The sequence below is a fragment of the Rissa tridactyla genome, chromosome 1 (assembly GCF_028500815.1).
Source record: "Rissa tridactyla isolate bRisTri1 chromosome 1, bRisTri1.patW.cur.20221130, whole genome shotgun sequence".
Classification (NCBI taxonomy): Eukaryota; Metazoa; Chordata; class Aves; order Charadriiformes; family Laridae; genus Rissa; species Rissa tridactyla.
In genome coordinates this window covers 96,561,385-96,581,804 of record NC_071466.1, presented here as the reverse complement: position 1 = coordinate 96,581,804, position 20,420 = coordinate 96,561,385, and the positions used below count along the sequence as shown (strand labels likewise).

The 20,420-nt window shown below is 42.9% G+C and overlaps 1 protein-coding gene across 2 annotated transcripts; it reads right to left on the bottom strand.

Moving 5' to 3' along the window:
- Window positions 1–108: 108 nt before the first annotated feature.
- DDX3X (DEAD-box helicase 3 X-linked) lies at window positions 109–18,766 on the bottom strand. 2 transcript variants are annotated; one of them, XM_054199814.1, is made up of 17 exons: window positions 18,587–18,766; window positions 16,019–16,076; window positions 14,941–14,991; window positions 9,661–9,784; window positions 8,321–8,461; window positions 8,138–8,237; window positions 7,426–7,561; window positions 6,912–6,997; window positions 6,184–6,282; window positions 5,946–6,106; window positions 5,595–5,739; window positions 5,331–5,475; window positions 4,854–5,035; window positions 4,646–4,763; window positions 4,051–4,207; window positions 2,985–3,109; window positions 109–2,640 (listed from the first exon to the last, which is right to left on the bottom strand). In XM_054199814.1, exons 1-17 carry the CDS (start codon window positions 18,629–18,631, stop codon window positions 2,558–2,560), a joined length of 1,956 nt encoding a protein of 651 aa, XP_054055789.1. In that variant the 5' UTR covers window positions 18,632–18,766; the 3' UTR covers window positions 109–2,557. The 2 variants fall into 2 exon arrangements, with proteins under 2 accessions (XP_054055789.1, XP_054047348.1); XM_054191373.1 differs by having other exon boundaries at window positions 2,985–3,112; window positions 18,587–18,765.
- Between the last annotated feature and the right edge of the window lie 1,654 nt (window positions 18,767–20,420).

The following is a 20,420-nucleotide window of genomic DNA, read 5'->3' as shown; positions in this document are numbered from 1 at the left end:
CACTGATGTGGTACCACACTAGATTCACCTACTTCCAGAGCTGCACGTGAATGAGACTGCTTGGGCTACAGATCTTGTAAACCAGAAGAGTGACGCTTCACAAATGAGTAGACTGTGCAGTTCAACTTTTTTATTTTAATAAAATCAAGAATATGCACAGCACATGCAGTGCTAGCATCTAAACTAATACAATAAGCAATTCTAAACCTACAGTGACTTGAAGTTCAATTTTCACATTCAGCAAGTTTAAATCCATTCTTGCATATTGTTTTGAATCCTTGTATCTGAACTGAAAAATATTGCTGGCTGATAAAACTTGCTAAAATGCACAAGTCACCGATTATGCCAATACAACAAAGATAACCACATGTTTGAGGATTGCAATGTGCCAGACATTCACTGAAAAAAAAAAAACACACAACTAAACAAAACTCACGCAACAAACATCTGAGAATCTGGACACTTCACATCAGTGTTTAGAAGTGTTTCATTAATATCTTAAGACAAGTGTATCAAAACCTTGGCATGTTTAATTTTAAGTTGCCAATTTTTGTTTTACTATCAGAAAGTTATGGCTACACTGCCAATGCCGGGTCTGCTTAATTTGACTTAAGAGTTTAATATGACTTAAACATTAAAAGCTCACACTACCCCGAAATATATAATTTCACGCATACGGTGACATTCAACATTCAAGTGCCAGTGTTTTTGTACTGTCTTTTGGTCAAGTTTCTTTAAACTTTCAAAGAATCACTTTTAGGCTTACAAAAATAAATATTTGTCAAAAATGTTCAATAAATATTACACAAAACTAGCAGCAAAAAGTATCTAGAAATCTGTCGTGTGCAAATAGTTTTCTTCCCAGCTATCATTCCCATGGTCCCAAATAAGTTTTAGAATCTATTTCCTTCTCCTTAAACAAGCTGCGTTCAATCTCCAAGAGACAAAATAAGATTGGAAGTTAAGGACACGCACACAAGACATATATAAAATTCTCTGAATGTGCAATAAAAGAAGTATTTTGTAAAAAGTTATGGGCAAAATGTACAAGGGCCTAAACCTAGACTTGAAATAGCACCATAACAAATGACCTCAATACTGTCAAGTGCACCTACTTAATAAAAGTTTTAGAACAAGGCACAATACACTTGAAAAAATCTATTGCACTTTAGGAGATTTTTGCCATTTTCCTATGCCACTGTAGATTAGTTGTTAACTGCTCTGGCCACAACGTTAGCACAGAAATTCCAAGTGGCAGAGGCATTTTTCCGGTGGACAATACTTATCTTTGGCCAGATTTAGCATAAACAGACTATAAATACAATGGAAACCTATGCAACTAAAACTGACTAAAACTGCACTTTAATAGCAGAATTGAAACCTTGTGCAGTTTATGTACATTTCCAACCTCTGTGATCTCAGGTTTGTTTGTTACTCTTCTGGAGCCATTTTACAAAGTCTACAGTAAGCCAGTTTAACATCTCCACGCAGCTTGAACAGAGTAATGTGAATCTGCATTAAAATAAAGCCTGCTGCATAATTCTTCCTGTTCATACCCTCTTGACCAAAAAACATCAACACTAGCATGCGTTATTAGACCAAAAATTCAGTAAGGCCCTTAAGGAGGACCCATCACTGCCATGGTCAGCCATTCTACCATTTCAATTTCATATGGCAGGCATTTTTAAAAAGTCTAAATAGATGAATTCTCCTAAAAACTATTTCAAGTTATCAGACCTTTAAACGTTCCCTGTAATGTTCTGCCCACATTTGGCTAGCTCACATTAATGATCTGCCTAAATATTGAAAAAGGAATTGCTGTATTTACTTGCATTAACTTCAAAAACAGTGCTTTTAATGTATGCATGTATCCATACATCATCTCATCATGACTGGAATGGCTTATTAAAGGCTATCAGGTTCTAAGTACCTATCCAGGATAGAGTGAGCAAATCAGAACTTTAACTTAGTACAGTTTTGCCACATTAGAAACTAATTGCATTGATATGCTTCAAGATGTTTTATTTTTCAAATCTGCAAATACCAAAAGCCCTAATGCAGGCTACCGCATAAGTTTTTCTTTGTAATATTATGGATGAATCAGTGATTCCTGTTTAAGTTGTATCACACCTGTGTGCCAAGGTTTGATTTTAGCCCAAGTTCAGTAATTTTTATTTTTTCAAAACAATTGATATCTTGAGCATTACTGAGCCAACAGGACATCAAAATAAAAGTTGTCTAAAGTTAAAGGCACAGTACATTAACAAACAAATGATCCTCAGTCACAAAATCATAAATGCAGTTCCTGGGTGGGGATGGGTGGGAGGGGAGTTAATCCTGACTACAGCAATAGAGTCTTCAAAACCACCTTCAAGATAGGGCTACTTGTTCCTTTGTTTCCATCTTGTGACCTTGAGCTCCCTTAAAAAAAATTTCAGTGGAGAATCACAGCTGGTAATGTACTGCGAGTTCTTGAAGCTACACAAGGTATAGTCTGGCTAAGTTACATGTGGTTTCCATATTAGCTTGTATGGTAGGATATCTGCTGCAAGCAGATTCAGTTGCCCCACCAGTCAACCCCCTGGGAGTTATAGTTTCCTCCATATCCATCACTGTTGTAGAAGCCTCCATAACCACCACCTACGAAAGGCAAGAGAAAGTGATGCTTAATTAACCCACTGAAGACTTTAGCCTTCACAACAAGAAAATAGGCCAGGGCACAGACAGGATGCCTATTAAAGGAAACCCACCCAAAAGCACTGTCAAATGCACACATTAACTAAAATGTTGGAAGAGACAGATGGCATCAAACTAATCGAAGACAAGTAATTTGCACTAGCCTAGATCCAAGAAGGATGCTGAGACTTTGCACAACAAGCACCAGCTGACCTCATATTTAAACATTACCTCCAGAGGTTTTATTACAGCAAGCATTTTACATCTGGTTTTGTATTTGCCAGCACTGCCTGCCCAGTTTTTCTTACCTCCAAATCCTCTGCTGCCACTCCCTCCACTGCGGCTGCTGGTGGATCGACTGCTACTAAAGCTACTGCTGCCAGAACCACTACTTGTTCGGTAGTCTCTGGCACCAAATCCTCCACTGAACCTACTGCTGTATAAAGGAAGAAAACAAACACTTGAGTAACATCAGTGGTATCTTAAGCACTGCAGACATTGAGATTCAAGTACTAAATTTCTTCAACTCTGGTTACCAACTACAGCTGGGCCAACAACCACTACAAGTGTTGAGCCCAGCATGCTTTATAAGCATCCCAATGCTATCTGGAAAGGGCATTCAAGATAACAAAGGAAAAGTTACTACTATTCAAGCAGGGTCACATTGAATTTGCCATGTTACACTAAGAATTACTTTATCAGGTCCTGGTAAGATTTGGTTCAGTGCAACCTCTGCTCCACACAATTTCCAAACCTATCATAGTGTTCAAGTGATGCGTTTATGACCACCTTTCATATTGTAGAAGAGCGGAGTTAAATCATTTTACAAGCGTGCTTCTGAAGGAAAAGCCAAACAACTAGAATTCATATGGTCATATCACATTAAGTATATTAAGAGGAAGGGCTGCTTCTCCTCCCACTCCTTTAAGCCATTAAGCACAGCTTTGCATTATCAGCTTATAAGGTATTTTAGGTTTCCATAGCAAAACTGTTTTACAAGTGGCCTCACACCTGCGATCTAACCCTCATACCTTTCCTGTTTTATGTCAGGAGGCGTGTTTTACCTTCTCCTAAACACAGGTATGCATTTCTAGTAAGTGTTTTCACAGAGTTCTAAAACTACTTTTGCAACGTATCATTGTACCTCAGCCGTATCTAATTGTCTGCTTAAGAGGAGAAGTCTTACGGGTTAATTGCCTTATGGTAAGATGGAACAAAATCAGACATTAAGTGTCACCTTCTGATGTGCATAACTCACAGCTTATACTGCACTAGTTTGTCTTCCTCTAACTATATTTTTAGACTGAAAACAAGTCACCCAACTGCCTCCCACAATGGATTAAGTATACTTTTAGCCTAAGTTGTGACCATTACCTCTTAGATCGCCCACGGCTGCCACCTCCTTTGTGATGCTGTTCATAAGCCATGTTTTCCAGCCAAGATGGTACTTCTTGCTTAGCCTCAACAAGAAGATCAAGCAAGTCCTTGGTGATGTTTATGTTCCTCTCATTGAAGAATGAGGTGGCAAGACCTAAAGTAAACATTCAGTTTTAGCCCTACACAAAGCAAATACACCATAGCACTTAAACCCATTCCACACTCCACTCGCAGCCATGGCAAGTACAAGATCAGATTCCTCATAGCCAAGCTCAAGAACACTAGAATTACCTGAGCTGTATAAGACAATTATTCCACCACAGCTAGTCACAAAAACCCTGGCTATTTACTGACAGACACAGAAGATACCAAGCTTACACATGGTATCAGAGCTTTTAAATAGCAACAAAAGCACTAGGCTAAAGGAACTGGCTACCTTCCACACCAGCTAGACAGCAGTGACCAGCTTCTGTTCAGAGAACACACCACATGGCCTTCTCAAGTACTTAGTTGCCATTTGCTCCTTAGCCAATACTACATCTATCAACGTGGGTATGAAGTGCTGTCTATGAAAGTTCTAGATCGTACTTACCCAGGTTTCCTACACGGCCTGTACGACCAATACGGTGTACATACTCTTCAATGTCACTTGGCAAGTCGAAGTTTATGACATGCTTTACATTTGAGATATCTAGTCCTCTTGCTGCTACCTAATGATTAAAGGATTAAATCAGATCTTAGTAAAATTCCACAGGCCAAGTAGTATGCTTACTGGCTCAAACTTCATAGATTTTACTTACTGCTGTGGCAACAAGAATTGGGCTCTTGCCCGAACGGAACTGGTGCAGTGCTTCCTCTCTGTCTCTTTGAGAGCGATCTCCATGTATACTTGTACAGGCATATCCTTCATGGTACAAGAAGTCCTCAAGAGCATCTGCACCCTTTTTAGTTTCCACGAACACCAGAGTCAACGAATCCTTGCCTAATAATAATCAAAGCACACATTAGCAGAAAAGCCGCACAGACAACACTTGCCTCCACACATCTGGTAAAAGGCAGTTTTAGGTCTCTGCTCTTGTTTATTTTAACCTGAAGCCACTGGAGACCTCCCTCCCCATTTGGTATTACCATAAGAGCTTATGTCAACTTAAAACTGACATTTAGCCAGTGGAATGTATTCACTCCATTTTAAGGAAATACCCTTTCATTCACCTACTCAAAAGAAGTACTTAAGTCATTAGATTTGCCTTATTTGCTTAGCTGAAACTGGTCTTTACCTGTGGCATTTAGCAGGTCAAGCAGAAACGATCGTTTGTCTGCCTCTTCCACCCATACTACTTTCTGTGTGATGTTCTCAGAAGTAGAACCTACTCTGCCAACAGCCAGAAAGATATACTCATCAAGGAAGTCACGAGCAAGCATCTAAAAAGGGGGAAGAAAAAAAAATATATCAAAACGGTATTATTACTTTTTTTTTTTGCATTTGTGGAAGGGGAATTTGGACCTATGAACTGAAAATGTTTGAGCTTTTGAAAAAGTACCTGGATTTCCTTGGGGAAAGTAGCACTGAACATCATGGTATGACGAACCCCCTTTGGTGGCATAGTATCTTGTTCAACAATGCGACGAATCTGAGGTTCAAAGCCCATATCAAGCATTCTGTCAGCTTCATCAAGCACCAGATACCTGAATAGTAATAAGAAAAGTTATTCTTCAGAGCTTTTTCTCTTTAAGCTGTAACCTAGAACAGACAGAAGGCTACAAGTTATCCACTACGTGTTTATACAGTTTGAAAACTAAAACTTAAGTGTCATTAACTCTAGATCTCTCTATAAAAGGCAAGGTTTCTAGTTGTCACATCATTAGCATACGGACAAGAACATTCTACTTACTTGCAGAAATCCAATCCAATCTTTCCCCTCTCCATCATATCAACCAGTCGTCCTGGAGTTGCTACAAGCAAGTGACATCCACGTTCTAAGTCACGTATCTGTTGACCAATGTCTGCACCACCGTATACAACACAGGGACGAACTCTGGAACGGTATGCAAACTATAAAACAAAGTAAGTTAGCTCTAAAAAAAAAACTATACCTCAGCTATTTTGTGATGATGAACTCCTAGACATACCTTTCTGGCTTCCTCATAGATCTGCACAGCCAGTTCTCTAGTGGGAGCCAAGACCAGTGAGATTGGATATTGCTTACGGCGCCCATACCTTCCATTCTCCTGAAGAAAAAAACAAACTTGGAATGAGTACCACAAATACAAGGGGAATTAAAAAAAACTACTAAAGGCAATATTGAAGACAGGTCACCAAGTCTGTCTTAAAGAAAACGCATGGCTGAAAGCCAACCTGTTTTAAGCACTTTATCTGAAGACTCTGCCGTACTACCGTACCGAAGATTCAGCTGTTAGCCAATACATTTACAGCAACGCAGCTGCACAAGCTTGGTCTCTATGACCTGCACCATCATCCTTAACTTAAGCGGCAGAGAAAACAGTCAAAAAAAACCCTGTTACTTCCTATCCTAAAGTCACTACACCAGACAGGTGTAACTAAGTTTTTTGTAGCAAGGGAAGCATCTTTGAAGTTTATGCAACAACAAAAACACTCATAAACAATCTTTTCCCTAAACAGTTACATGTATCAACCCTTTAGGTAGGAAAAAAGTGTTCCACAGCTTACATTTTTCAAGGGAAATAGCTGAAGCCTTCTAGAAGTTGAGAACCTTGCCTATCATACCCAAAGCAATATGACATTTAAGCCCAGCTATTGTGTTCAGCAGCATACATCAACATGGGCAGAAATACACATTGGTCATAGCTTTTCCAAGACTAGGTATTTAAATACTTGCCTTCATAGCTCTCAAGGCATCACCAGGGCCATCTGCATAGATCTGGCTCAATATTGGTAGAAGAAATGCAGCTGTTTTCCCAGACCCTATTAGGACACAATTTAGTGTTACTAATATTGGTTTTCAAAGATACTGTACTTTTAACTACAGCACTAATCCCATATCACTAGCATATTCCTCACTAACGTCTACACCAGTATACGGCTACTACCTCTGCCATTGCAGAGCACTCCTTAGGCAGTAGAGGTTCTCTACAAAACCCTTACCACTCAGCACCACAAAACCCTTAAGTAAATGTGATTTAAGCCCTGAACATTTCTCTCAAGACAGAGTAAACCCAGCCATCCACATCTAAAGCAGCTGCATGACTCTAAAGCTAATTGATTTTCAACACTGCAGCTATTTCAGTATGCTCTGAAGAGAAAGTTGTACTGCCTTACAGACCTCTTACCTGCAACTTGAGAAATACAAGACCCTACGCCTAAGTAGGAGCAGTAAAGAGTTACTAACTTACCTGTCTGAGCACAGGCCATCAAGTCTCTCTTTTCTTTAATAATAGGTATTGCATGTTTCTGGACTGGAGTAGGACGGGTGTAGCGTGTGAGCTCAATGTTTCCCATAATAATTTCTCCCATATCAACATCACTGAACTGTAAGATATTTAAAACAAGAAAGATGGGGATGCTTCCCTTCAGCCACCACAGAACGCATCATTCAGTTTAAGTCATTTATAAAGTAGCTTTTTTTCCATCTCTTCCTACAGAACAAACCTGCCTATTAAGTTTACAGGTACTCAGGACCTAGTTACCTAGAGTCTGGTTATCTACTTAGTCCAGTTATTTAAGTTAGCCTTAAAAAGCCAGCCAAGCCTGAAGTGACTACACCAGTATACCATGCTTAGCACAATGCACTGCCTATGCTTAAGCAGTTGCTCCCAACCAGCACCTTCAAGCACTTCTACTCCTTTACACATTTAAAGTCACATAGTTAAGTGAGCTACAAGTGTTAACTGAACAAGCTTAGACCAATTTCTCCCATGTCTTAGTTCGTCACGTGCAACCCCCCTCTGCAAAACAGCTTAGCCATAGGAAGGCAAGACAGTGTTTCCCTTCCTCCCTGAACTTAAGACAGCATGGCATCAAGTTTCACATCCAAATAGTCACAATTAGATACACATCAGCAAACCAGATTTTAAAAAACCACAACCAAAAAAGTAAAACACTTACACTTTCAATATGCGGAGGGCAGTTGCTGCCTGTTGCTTCAACAGGAATGTCATCATATTTCTCAAAGTTAATGCCAGTATTGCTTCCTGAAAAGAGCTCTCTAAAAACAGAAGAGAAAGTATTTTACTTGCTAGTCATAACAACTGACCCTGTCATGTGAATTTACACTGTTCCATTACTTACTGTTCCAGGCGCTCACTCGGGGGAAGAGGCTTTGACCAGTCATCTTCATCTGATTTGTCACACCAGCGGCTATTCCCACCACGGTCAAATCTACCGAAGCCGCTCCTATCATAGTCACCACCTCTTCCACGCTCTTCATATCTAAATACAGCAAGAATATCAGGCTACCATTCCCGGGCAACAGGATTTTTTGACATGCAAAATTAAAGCTATAATCATCTAGTAGTGTATGCTCTAGGTATTACATGTAAAACTGTAGAAGAATTCAAAGTCATCAGACTATCTGTACTTGCTTCTTGATCTACCAACTAAAGAGTTTAGTCCCAGCCATCAGACTAGGTCATGTTGTTCTGCCTCAGACAGAGGAGTTTGTCATGATTTCACAGCTCAGTTGAGCTTGATACACCAAACTTTGTATCAAAATTTTCAGTTGGTTAAACGTAACAGATGTAAAAGAATCGGTCATTTGCCAGTAGAGCTGCAACTGAAGTTGCTCAGTCTTTGCCATTTTTGTAGGGAGGTCCGCTTAAACCTCTTAGGAGACATTGTTTGGTACTCCCCCCTTTCTTTGTGCATCATTTTACATAGGTCTCCTACATCCAGACAAAACCCTTAAATGCTGCAATTTGTTCCTTTATTCCCCCACCACACATGTGACCAAAGTAAATACCACAACTGCATGTCACATTATTATTTTATAAAGAGGGAGCTCACCTGCATTACTGACTTTGAAAGAAGGTCGAAAAAGTCCTTACCTCAACTGTTTAGTTTTTGGTCTGGTAAATCATGTTTGAGAAAAGTCTGGATACAGGACTAGCGTCAGCTTTACTAGTCGATAAAGGCCACTCTCACCACACTTGTGCATACAACGCATGATGTGTTTAAGACTGATCAAGTAAGGTAGAGAACCTGCAAGAGTCTCACCCAGTTTTATTAACTATACTTTTTAAACAAGGAAAAAAAATACTGAAATTAGAAAAAATAAAAATCCATTTTGATGTAGTTTATGTGCTCCCAACAGCTCTTCATGATTTTTCTGGAAGTAGCCACCCATCTAGCCCTTTTTTTTGTGAATTGATTAGGTCAGCAAGTCATTATAGCTGCAGTGAGTGGCTGGTGGCAGACTACTGGGCACGTTTTTCAACACATGCAAATTTCCCATCCTTAAACTCACGTAGCTTTAAAAGCAATGTTCTCTTGCTCTCTCCTCCCCTCCCAGGTTCCTCCTACCTTATCCTGTTGTTCACACCTAGAACTCCAATTTTAACATCAAGATTACAGATGCACTACTAGAACCGAGACAGACTTCATGTGTACCACCCAGACAAATAAGTACTTGCCTTCCTCCTCTTGATCCATTTCCACGGTCAAAAAAGCTTGATTTTGCTCCACGGTCAGACCGTGCACCAAAGCTGCTGTATGCATCCTTGTCTCTGCTAGAGCTCCAGCCACCACTATCAAAACCTAGTAAAGAAAGGTATTTTAGCCATACATTACATAGTCTAATTTTTTTTTGGTTTTTTTTTGTTTTTTTTTTTTTTTTTTTTTTTTTTTTTTTACAAGAAAAATAGCTAAGTTCTGTCCATTAGGTCTCTACTGGAAGGTCTACAAGATTGAAAGGTAAGCAGTCCTTCAAGAATGGAAGATGTACAGATGTTAAGACTTATTCTAATAGGGACTAAGCATCTCATTGCCTATGAGAACTTGCTGAAACACCTCCACTTATGTACAAGCACATCATTTTCTAAAATGCTGCACTTCCCTTAGTGATAGCATGCAAGTTGCCTACTCTGGCTAACAGGTATCAGAAGAAACCTTAAGACATTAAGTCTTGCCAAGCCTACATTATCTCTACAACTTGAACATAAATGCTGGATTAATTTAATTTTTGTGAGGTTAACAAATTAATAAACAGTATTAGCCCTTGCATTAGAAATCCACATGGAAGTTAGAATGTTTCGTCATACTGCAAGTACACAGAGCAATCTGATCTACGATCACAGTGAAATAAGGAATATGGAGTTCTTAATGAATTACCCCACTGAAATTTTCCACAGCACTTTTACACCTACCTTCAGTAGACACCTACTTAGGAATGTAGCTCAAAGAAAAAGGACCAAGAAGAATAGAAAGTACATGAGCTTGCCAACACCATGAAGTAAAAAAACCCTTGGTTTTATTCAGCTACCAGGGGTTGGGAGGTAGGCAGAAATGTAGAGCATTAAACAGTGCTTTGGTACTACACTGCTTTGGTATGGACTAAGAACTTACAAATTCTGATTCAGAGTTCCAACTTCACAAGTTTGAAAACATGACCCAACCAGAGTCTCAGCTAGGGGCTTCTATCAGAGAATAAATTAAACAATTAAACAGATATATAGTGTCACTCCTATTACTGAGCATGCTTTTGCCAGCTCCACAACATAAAACCAGTCAAGACCTATGCATCAGACAGTAAACACAACCATGAAACAAAATTACTCCAAAGAAAAGGGTTGTTCTAAGCCCTGTCTCTCCAAAAAAGCTTTGCTACAGCAATTGCTCTACCATTAGATGTTCTCTGGGGAATGTCATTCCCCTTCCTCCCTACTTTTTCTGAAGTAAGAAATTCTACTCCCCAGAATCCAGACATGCATAGTCACAAGGGAGTTCTAAAAACTAATGTGAGAACTATAACTCATTTGGTCTGGGCTAACTGAAGCACACAACAAAAATAATCCACACATGAAGTTTATTAGCACTCAAGACTTTCCTAGTCCTTTAAGAAGTAACTTTAGTCCTTAAGGATAAATTAATTTCACTTCAAGAGACTGCTGACAGAAGATCCGGAATACCATAATCACTTCCTTAACATATAAGAAACTTATTTGTAGCTTGTTTAGAAGGCATCTAAAGGCAGATTTTAGTATGAGTACCTTTCAAACCACGTTAAATATATTGGGATATGTCACACTACCAAAAGATCTAACAGCAGTGGTACCGACAGAGCAATCTTCAGAAATAACAGATGCAGTTTCTCATTAGTGAAAAAATTGGACTGACTCCATACTACATTAAAATCTTCTACCAAGTTCCAGGAAGGAGTCAAAATTTTGTACTCCAAAGAGCATACAAAGTAAGCTTATTTATCTAGCTTGTTACTACAGTAGTTTCCACAGCTGACACCTTGCCATGTTTTTCTTTGAGGTACTGCAGGAACTTCTAGACCAAGTCTTAAACAAATACATATATACACACTGCTTGGCAATTAGCACTATTAATTCCACTCTCGGTTTGGTATTCCTAGTTTGGTTTTACTTGTGGATCAGCATAGAACAACAGAGGTCCAGGCCATACAAGTCAATTCCAAGTAACCAGCTAGCAGAAGTCATCATGATGATTTAGAACACATGGCAAATCAAAAGCCAACACACCAAGATGAAATTCCTCAAACTTTTTTTTTTTTAAGTAAAAATCCATATAGATTCCATCCAGCACATATTTCTCAAAGGAGTAAGTTTGGAGTTCAGTAAGTTAATTTACTCCAGAACAATTTTTTTAGTTCTTGCACCTATGAAAAGTGGTAGAATTGTCAATACTTCTCCTCAATTAGCATTTTAATTTGCATTTTAGAATGCTCTATCACCAATCATTGTCAGCTTACTTGAAAAGCTGCCACAAGCACCAACAATCATCAGCTTTTTAAAGCTGGGAAAAATAGTTAAGAATCGTGAAATCCTTTAGGTTGGAAAAGACCCTTAAAGTAAGTTCCTTGATCTATTATAGATCAGGGTTAGGCTTTAAATATCCAAAAGCAGCTTCCAGAAAGTTATAACAAGAAAATGACATGACAACAAGCTCTAGTGTTATCAAGTCAAGCTCACAGAACCAAGACACTTCAGACCAGGCAGCACTGCATATCGAGCTCCTTGCACTGTAGCTTCAACAGCTGAAAAACAGAACTGCCATTAAGTAACCTAAGGACATATTTTTATGCATCCTCTTATTTCCCACAGTTCTGTCCTGTTCCTACATACAACGCTAACAGATTAGTATTGCAATAGGGACAGATCTGCAGGTGTATGGAAAGAGTAAGCCGAAGAAGGCACTGTAGGAGTTTTAAAAAAAAAAAAATACATCCCATAGCATGCTTCGCCTGTCAATACCTACTGAAATCATGAAGGTGTTCACCTCTTCACAAACACAAAGAACAGCTATTTTTAAATATTAAGTCCACTGCCTTAAGCAATTTCTTACTTAGCTGCAAGTATGCTCATTGCGGAACTTTAATAGCATCTATGAATTACTATACTGTCATGAACTAGAGGAAAGTGAGAACCCCAAGCTAGGAACTGTACACTATTTGTTGCTAGAGCACGTCTAAGGGAACACCCCGCAGGAGACAATTTTTTTTTCTTTTTTCAAGTTTTTTTGAATGCAGTCATAGTTAATTAACACTTTCACAAAAGTCCATAAGGTCACAGTATGTGAGCAAGACAATTCTACTCATTACTGAAACACAGTTCTACCAAGTAGTTTAACTGATTTTTACATCAATAAAGATTTTCTCAGGTTGCTACACTTGTAAGGCTGCATCAAGAGTTTTGTAACATGGTCAAATACCACTATTATCCAATGTCTCTTTTGCCTATTGCTTGCTAATGCCTACACCTTGAAAACATCTGTTGCTGACGATTCCAAGGAGCAGCCAATATACACAAAAGCTTCAACACACTTAACGCAGTTGTCAATTTAGTTGTAAATAAGAGAAAGAAGCATGTACTTTCACATGAAAGTGAACTGTGTAACAGACTTCAAATCATTCTATGAAATAGCTCAGCTTTACATCACTGTACAGATGATACCCACTTTGCTTCCCAGTAGGGGGCATGACCTGGAACTGTAGCTTTTCCATTTAGCCATCATGAGCCTTGTCTGAGGGAGCCATGAGGAGTCCAGTGATCCAGTACTTAAAACAGGTTTAAAGGAAGTTTTGAAGGTTTACCAAGGAAAGCAGTAGCCTATGTTCTATTAATTGAACAAGCCCCAGGTCAAACTTAAGTTTCATGACTTGTTTACATTTTTGCAAGGTGAAGCTTAAGTCCCCAGAAAAGCCATACATGATCTCATTGCAATGTCTGAATTCTCATCTTACACAGAGAAGACAACAGTGACAGTCCTATACATAACAGGTCACATATGAACTCACGGTTAAGACTGAAGTATCCCTCCATATCCAATATCCCCAAAGATTAAACTGCAGTTTGGTACAAGTTGTCATATAGGCAAAGGAAATCTATATATAAACACCAAATGTCCACAAGCCAACTTTGTTTCCTGCTTTTGAGAAACCTGCACATTCCTCTCAGGGTTAGCAGGTCAATTTATTGAAAGACTGCTCACATCTGAGGTTAATGTGATCAGGAACTTCAAGAGCATTGAGCTGCCAACCAGCCCCTCTACTTTCCCCAAAACACTGGCTTCTTGTAACAGGCTGTTCACCATTTGGTGCTTTAGGCTGTGCTTCTTTTAGGTTTAAGAAACCAAAAAACACACGAGCTTGGGCACATGCAAAGGCAAGACAAAAACCAGACCAATCTGTTCCTTCAAATGGCACAAAACTGGAGCGAAGCATTTTTTATCTAGTTAAATTTAAAATTACACAGCACCAGAAGTACTATGAGATATATATACTTCGATGTTCTCCTTCCACCCATTCCAAATGGAATGAGTCCTCTTGCAGTATTGAGAAGGGAATCTGCGGAAATCCACTGTTTTAGAAAGAGATGAGATTAAAGGCTTCCTTAAGTTGCAGTGTAGCAGAAAGCAATTTAGTTCTTCCATTCCAGTACTTCAGTAGGTGTTAGAGGAAGTGTTTCTCTTCTATCTACAGAAATCACTAGACCTGATGATAAAGCCTGCTGCAGTATCTGCTACCTTTCTATCTTACAAAGGTCATGTTTTATTCCACCGAAGAACTCTTACATTTTGTTTAGGAAGTGCAAGATACAAAGGCCATTTCTCAGCACGAACTCCCCTGTGTAAACAGATGACCAATGTTGGTCATGTGTTTCATGCACCAGTATCCCACATTTTCTTCTGCAAGTACTCTTGTGGACTTACATAAAAACTACAGGAAGCTAAACAAGGACATTTCTTAACTATTTTGTTTCTCATGCTGCCTAGTTAAGAGCAAGCTGTGTAGAACATACATTTACAAAGTTAAACTGTGCTATTTGTTCATACTAAACAACTGGTTACTAAAGTTTCACAACACAGTCAATACCAGAAAAAAAAAAAGCACTCCCAAAAGTCACTAAGGTGAATACTCAAGATTACAGAGCTAGTTAAGATGGGAGACACCATCTTGCTTCAGTCACGGTTAATTGCTTAATAAGATACAGGAAGTATTGTGCCAGACAAGATACTGAACTTGACCTTAGAACATAACCTGGTAAAGGAACCAAGAATAGCACACTAAAAGCAGAAGATTAAGTCGCAGTGTTTTGCACAGAATAGCCAAGCAGTCTGCATAATCACCTTTAACAGTACTGTCAAAGCCTTTAACAGTCTGTTCCTAGAGATTCAGAAGTAGGCCAAGAACCAGGTAGGAGTGTTGCCACTGTATTTCTGATACATACCCTGTTTTGAAGCTTCCCTGTTCCGCAAATGAGGAGGAATGTATCGGCCTTCTAAAGGACAAAAGAAAGGTGGTGTTACAAGATTGCAGCATTAGCACCTTTTGAGATACTAGCCTTTCCAACAACAGCTTTTTGTTCGGAAAAAACCCTGCCTGCCTCACAAGCTTTAAGGCCTCTTACAGCATCTTTAAACAAGAATCCTTTAATACAGCACTTTATATCCTTCTCTCAGAGGACTCAACACAGTGAAGATTGAATTCTTGCATACTCATTTAGATAACTGCCTTTTTTTTTTAAATGAAGATGGTCTTGCTATTTTTTTTTTTGACCAAGTCATACATGCCCTTTATGGATATTACAGTGTCTGTGATGAAAGCTTGTCTTCCTAGAACTCATTAAGGCTTAACCTGGTGCCAGGTATTTGAGCAGCTTAAGATTTTCCCTGTGTCATTCAAGTACTGGTACTCACAGTATTATTACTACCAGTATTTTTCCATCCCCATCAGTTCAGCTTAGATCAAACCAGAAGCCACATGTAATTGCCTCTGAATAGCATTCTTCACTTTCAATCCAGAAGCATCTGTCTGCTAAGCAACATGAATCAGAATGTACCAGCCACAAAGGTGAATGTGAATTCCTGGAAGACTCCCCTCTCTTCAAGTACTTAAGCCTTGCATGTCAGAGAATGCAATTTCTACTCAATTAATCGGGATTAGTACAGTCAACTACTAAAACTTTTACCTTTAAACACTGCAACTCTAGCCAGATCATCACACCACTACTACAATCAGTGGCCTCAGCTGTTTGACTAGAGGCAACAGAAAATCTGGGACAAAACTGGAACACTAAGGTCCCTCCAGTTAGTTAAGTACTCAAGAAATCTACACATGCTGTATCACTCCTAAATTAAGTGCTCCTACCTAAAGGATACAGCATTTTTAAATCAGACATAACTAGCAGCCTCCTCAATTTCCCCATCAACCTCCATGAATCTTTGCTTCAGAAATTACTTTTCACAGCTACAAAACCCTTATTTCTAAAACTGTGTTTGTAAGCTTGAGAACTTGCTTGTACTTACTGCTTGAAGAGCTTCCTTCGCTCTGAGAGTCTGAGGAATTCAAGTCTAGACCAGAAAACTAGAAAAAATGAAACAAGTATCAACATGTTACAGCATGAATTTATGCTAAGATACAAAAAGTCCTTTTGCTTATTAAGAGTAGGCAGTGTTCAGACAAGTTATTGCTGCAGAGAAATTTATTTACAGTGTTAGTTACACCTCCTGTAAAAGGGAACCACCAAAACCATAGTTAGTACTCAAGGCTACACCATCCCCAATGTCTTCATATCCACCAATAAACACGCACCACACAGCCAGCAAAGCCAAGAGAGCCAAAGCCAAACACAGACCAAATCAAATACCACTGACTTTGCTTCACACAATATATGCCAGCTAAAGAGCCATTTAAAAGAGTCTTTCAGTCTACTCAAATGCATGCCGATTGAGATCAATAGCAATTTTTAAATGTACTTTTTTAGATCTACAGAGACTACAGCCCAAATAATACCAATTCAGTTGGGTCCTTCACCTGCAGGGACTCAGCTATTTCTTTATGCTGCATTAACACTACTGAGATACATGTCTGAGGCAGCTGCTGTTCACAAAACATCAAGCGACTTCACAATTTTTTGCCTGCTTTTCTAGAACTTTGTTTACAGCCTTCAGTCTCCCAGTAAAGTCTACCAAGAGGTATTTCAGTTCAGGCACTACTAGCATGTAACCCAAACGTTTTAGGTCAAACACACTATGGACTAATTTCAGTAGAAGGCAGGGAGCAACTCACAAAGCTTAAACACCAGATCATAGCTGTTTTGGAAAGATCAGAAACTTATTTGGGAATCACAAAACATGGTTAAGTAAAAGTAAATTTTATGCAAGACCAATGGCACTAAGGTGTCTTCCACTACGATGTGAATCAATCCAAAGCAAAGATCCCAGTGTACTGTCCTTTTAGACGTTCAGTTGCATTTGCTGCCATTTAGGACATTCAGATTCTTGAAAAATCCTCCCACGGCAGGCCACGTATGATCCTCTTTAAAGCTACTGAATTCTAATCTCTTTAGTTGATCCAAGCATCCACAGGAGGCTAAAGAACGATTCTTACTTTAGAAGTAAACAAGAACAAGGACTCGCTACTAGGACAAAGTTGCCTCTCCAGAAGCAGTCAACAGAAGCGATGCACAGATCTTCTCGCACCCGACCCCCCCCCGCCCCCACCGTGGGGGGAGAAGAAGGGGCAACACTTGCCAAAATCCCCTCTCGGAGATGGCGCAGCGAGGAAGCCCGGCCTGGCCGCCATCTCAGTGCGGCGGTGCAGCCGGCACTGCGGGTTGGGATTTTCGGCGCAGCAGGGAGCAGCCGCAGCCGCCCGGCTAATCCGGCAGCCGGCACCCGTCACGTGCTACCACGGGGGGGGGGGGAAGGAGGGGGAAGAAGCGGGAAGGGGGGGGGGGGAGAAGGACCGGCTCCCTGACCTACTTCGCCGAAGACTCCGGAGCAGCGGCCGCCCGAAGCCTACAAGGCGCCGAGGGCTAGCGCTGCCCTGCCACGCCAGCTGCCCGCCCCGGGTCTCGCTACAACATAGGAGCCTCCTCTTCCCTCCTCCCCCACCACCACCACCCCCCCCCAGCCCGGGATTAGATAACCATCTACCCCCTCCACATTGGGCAGGGAACGGGGAACGGCTCCGCCCAGCAGAGGCGGGGGGAGAAAAAAAAAAAAAGAGGAAAAAATAATAAAAAAAAAAAAAAGAACAACAAGCTCGCAGGCCCGGGAGCCGCCCGGACACATGCCGGCTGAGGCGCTCCTCGTCCAGGCCCAACTGCGTCACCGGGGCCCACGGGCACCGGAGGAAAGAGCGGGAAAGGGCCGCCGCTGCTGACGCAGCTCGAACAAAGGCGGCCGCCATCGCCCCCTCCCTCCATCCCCCCAGCCCTTCCCCGGGGAAGTGGGCGCCGACACAAAGCGCCCTCCTCCCCCACCCCCATCTCGCCCCGTCAGAGGCACAATGGGCGCCATTTATCGCGTCTTTCTCCCTGCCCCCCCCCCTTCCCCCCCCGAGGCTCCCTCCTCCTCCTTCCCCTCCCCCCCCGCGCGCTAGTTCCCGCCGCCGCCGCCAGGGGTGCCGGCAACCAGCCTGACCATCGTCGCTCGCCGCCACACAAAAGCCGGGCCTGGAGCGTGGCAAGGAGGCCGCGGGGGCAGGCGCAGATCCCGGCTACGGCGGCAACGGTGGTCCCGTCCTTCCCGCGCCGCCACCCCCCCTCCCCCCTTCCCTTCCAACCCCCTCCCCGGCCCGGAGCCGCCTCACGGCGGAAACTGCGCAACAACCGAATACGCCACAGACGGGCCACGTTGAAGCGGGAAGGGGGGAATAGAGGGGAAAATCACGACGCAACCGTCGCGGAGCGAGAAGCGGAACGAGGAGTCCCACGCCGGGAATCCCTCCCCTCCCCCCCACCATCCATGCCCCACGCACTCGCAGTCTCCTCCGCGCCTCTACTCAGGCCGCCGCACTCCGGTTAACGGAGCAGCCTCCTGCCGCTCCACCACCCCCACCCCCCCCGCATTCCAGGGCCCGTCCCTCACCTGCTGGTCTAGACTGAGGGCATTTTCCACCGCCACATGACTCATAACGAGAGATCGTCTCGGGGTGTCCCGCTCCGCCTCGAGAAATTCAGATTCAACGCGGTTGTGGGCCTGCGCCGCTGCTGCTGCCGCTCGTCCACCACGAACCGCTTTCCTGACTGAGCCCCCCCCGCCTCGGCCCCAGTCTTTATATAGGCCCCGCCCCCCGGTCCCAGCGGTGCGCGCTGACTTCAGCGCGCACGCTACCGCCCCTTCCCGCGCGCTCCCTTCCCCCCCCCCCAGCCTCCTGCCCAGCGCTATCGCGAGAAAAACCAAACGGCGCTGCGCCGGAGGGGGGAACGAGGAACTATCGCGAGATCTTCGCCTGCCTCCTCAGCTCAGCCCGCGGTGAAGGGCGCTCCGGAGGAGGAGGTGTCGCGAGACTTAGGGAGCGCGACAGCCCGCCCCCCCCCCCGCCGCGCGGCAGCCGCTGGGTCTCCCCAGGCGATACCGCGAGGTTTCCCCCACTGGGGGAAGGGGGGAGGAACGGCCAGGAGGTCTCGCGAGATCACGACCGCCCCCCCCCTCCCCGCCGCCTTCGCCTTTTGTTCGGCGTGCTCGCGAGAGCGCCCCGGCGCGCGCGGGGCTGAGATGTCTCTAGAAGGAGTCGTATGGGAGCGGGGGGTGTCACGTGGGCGGCCGGGCCGGCGCCAGCCGCCATCTTGTGCGCTTCCCCCGGCGCAGTGGCGTAGATCCTAATGGAGGCGCGGCAAGACCGCGACCCGGGGCCCTGGCGCGGCGAAGGAAAGAGGAGGGGGCGAGTAGTGGCGCTCTGTGGCTGCCCGCCCGCCCGCCTTGAGCATCACCTAGAACGGGAGCTGGGATTATGGTCAGCCGGGGAGGGGCTACCCAGAAACGCACCGGCCTCCTGCTTCCCTCCACAGGCATCCCCACACGGTGCCTTTGCAGGGCAGGAACTGGCGCTCCTTCCCTTTACAGGCCCTGCTGTGCTGCCCGGCATTAATTTCTGATTGGTTCCTGAGAGGTTCTGTCAGCTCACCCTTTCCCAGGCAACCCCTCTCACCTGCCATGGACCGTCACAGCTCAGTTGCCCAGGCACATTAATTCACAGCTCTGGCTGTGCCTACAGGGCCACAAAAGGATCCACGATGCCTTGCTGGTGGATCAGCACACCACTGAGACACTCGCCCCAACGCATTGGTATTGGTGGCAAACACTGGTTATCATAAACATTCATCATCTTTTCCACGCAACCGTCATTAACTATCTAATGAGAGGCCAAAGGTCACCCCCATTTCCCTTGTAGTGACAGTTTTACCAGGCTATCCCATTGTATCCACAAAAAGCCTTACCTTGGACTCGTTAGGACTCATGTTTACTGCTGGCCTGTAAAATGCCAGTCAAACAAGCATTAACCTACCTGTCACTTTTCAAAACAGCAAAACACCCCCATACCCTTCCATCACATCACATCCTGCTGACACAGAAAACACTATTGCCATTTCCTTGGATTTAGGTCAGTAAAAGTACTGGCAAACACATAGCTTACAGGATCAGGCTACCTCTGAGGCTATTAAGTCACACACAAAAAAAGGATGGGGTTTGGTTGCTCTTGATCCACACATAGCAATTATTCCTCCATTTCCTTCCTCCTTGGGCTGCTGCCTCTTCCAACAAGAAAGTATAGGGAAGAGTCATACTCCAGAAGGACGGCTAGATTCACTGTGGGATTTAAAAGCTTTTCCACAGTACTCATACATAAAAAACACCAATCTTTACTTAGTTTTTTCCCAAACACAGAGTGCTTTCACATAGTAGCCCTTAAAGTTGGAGC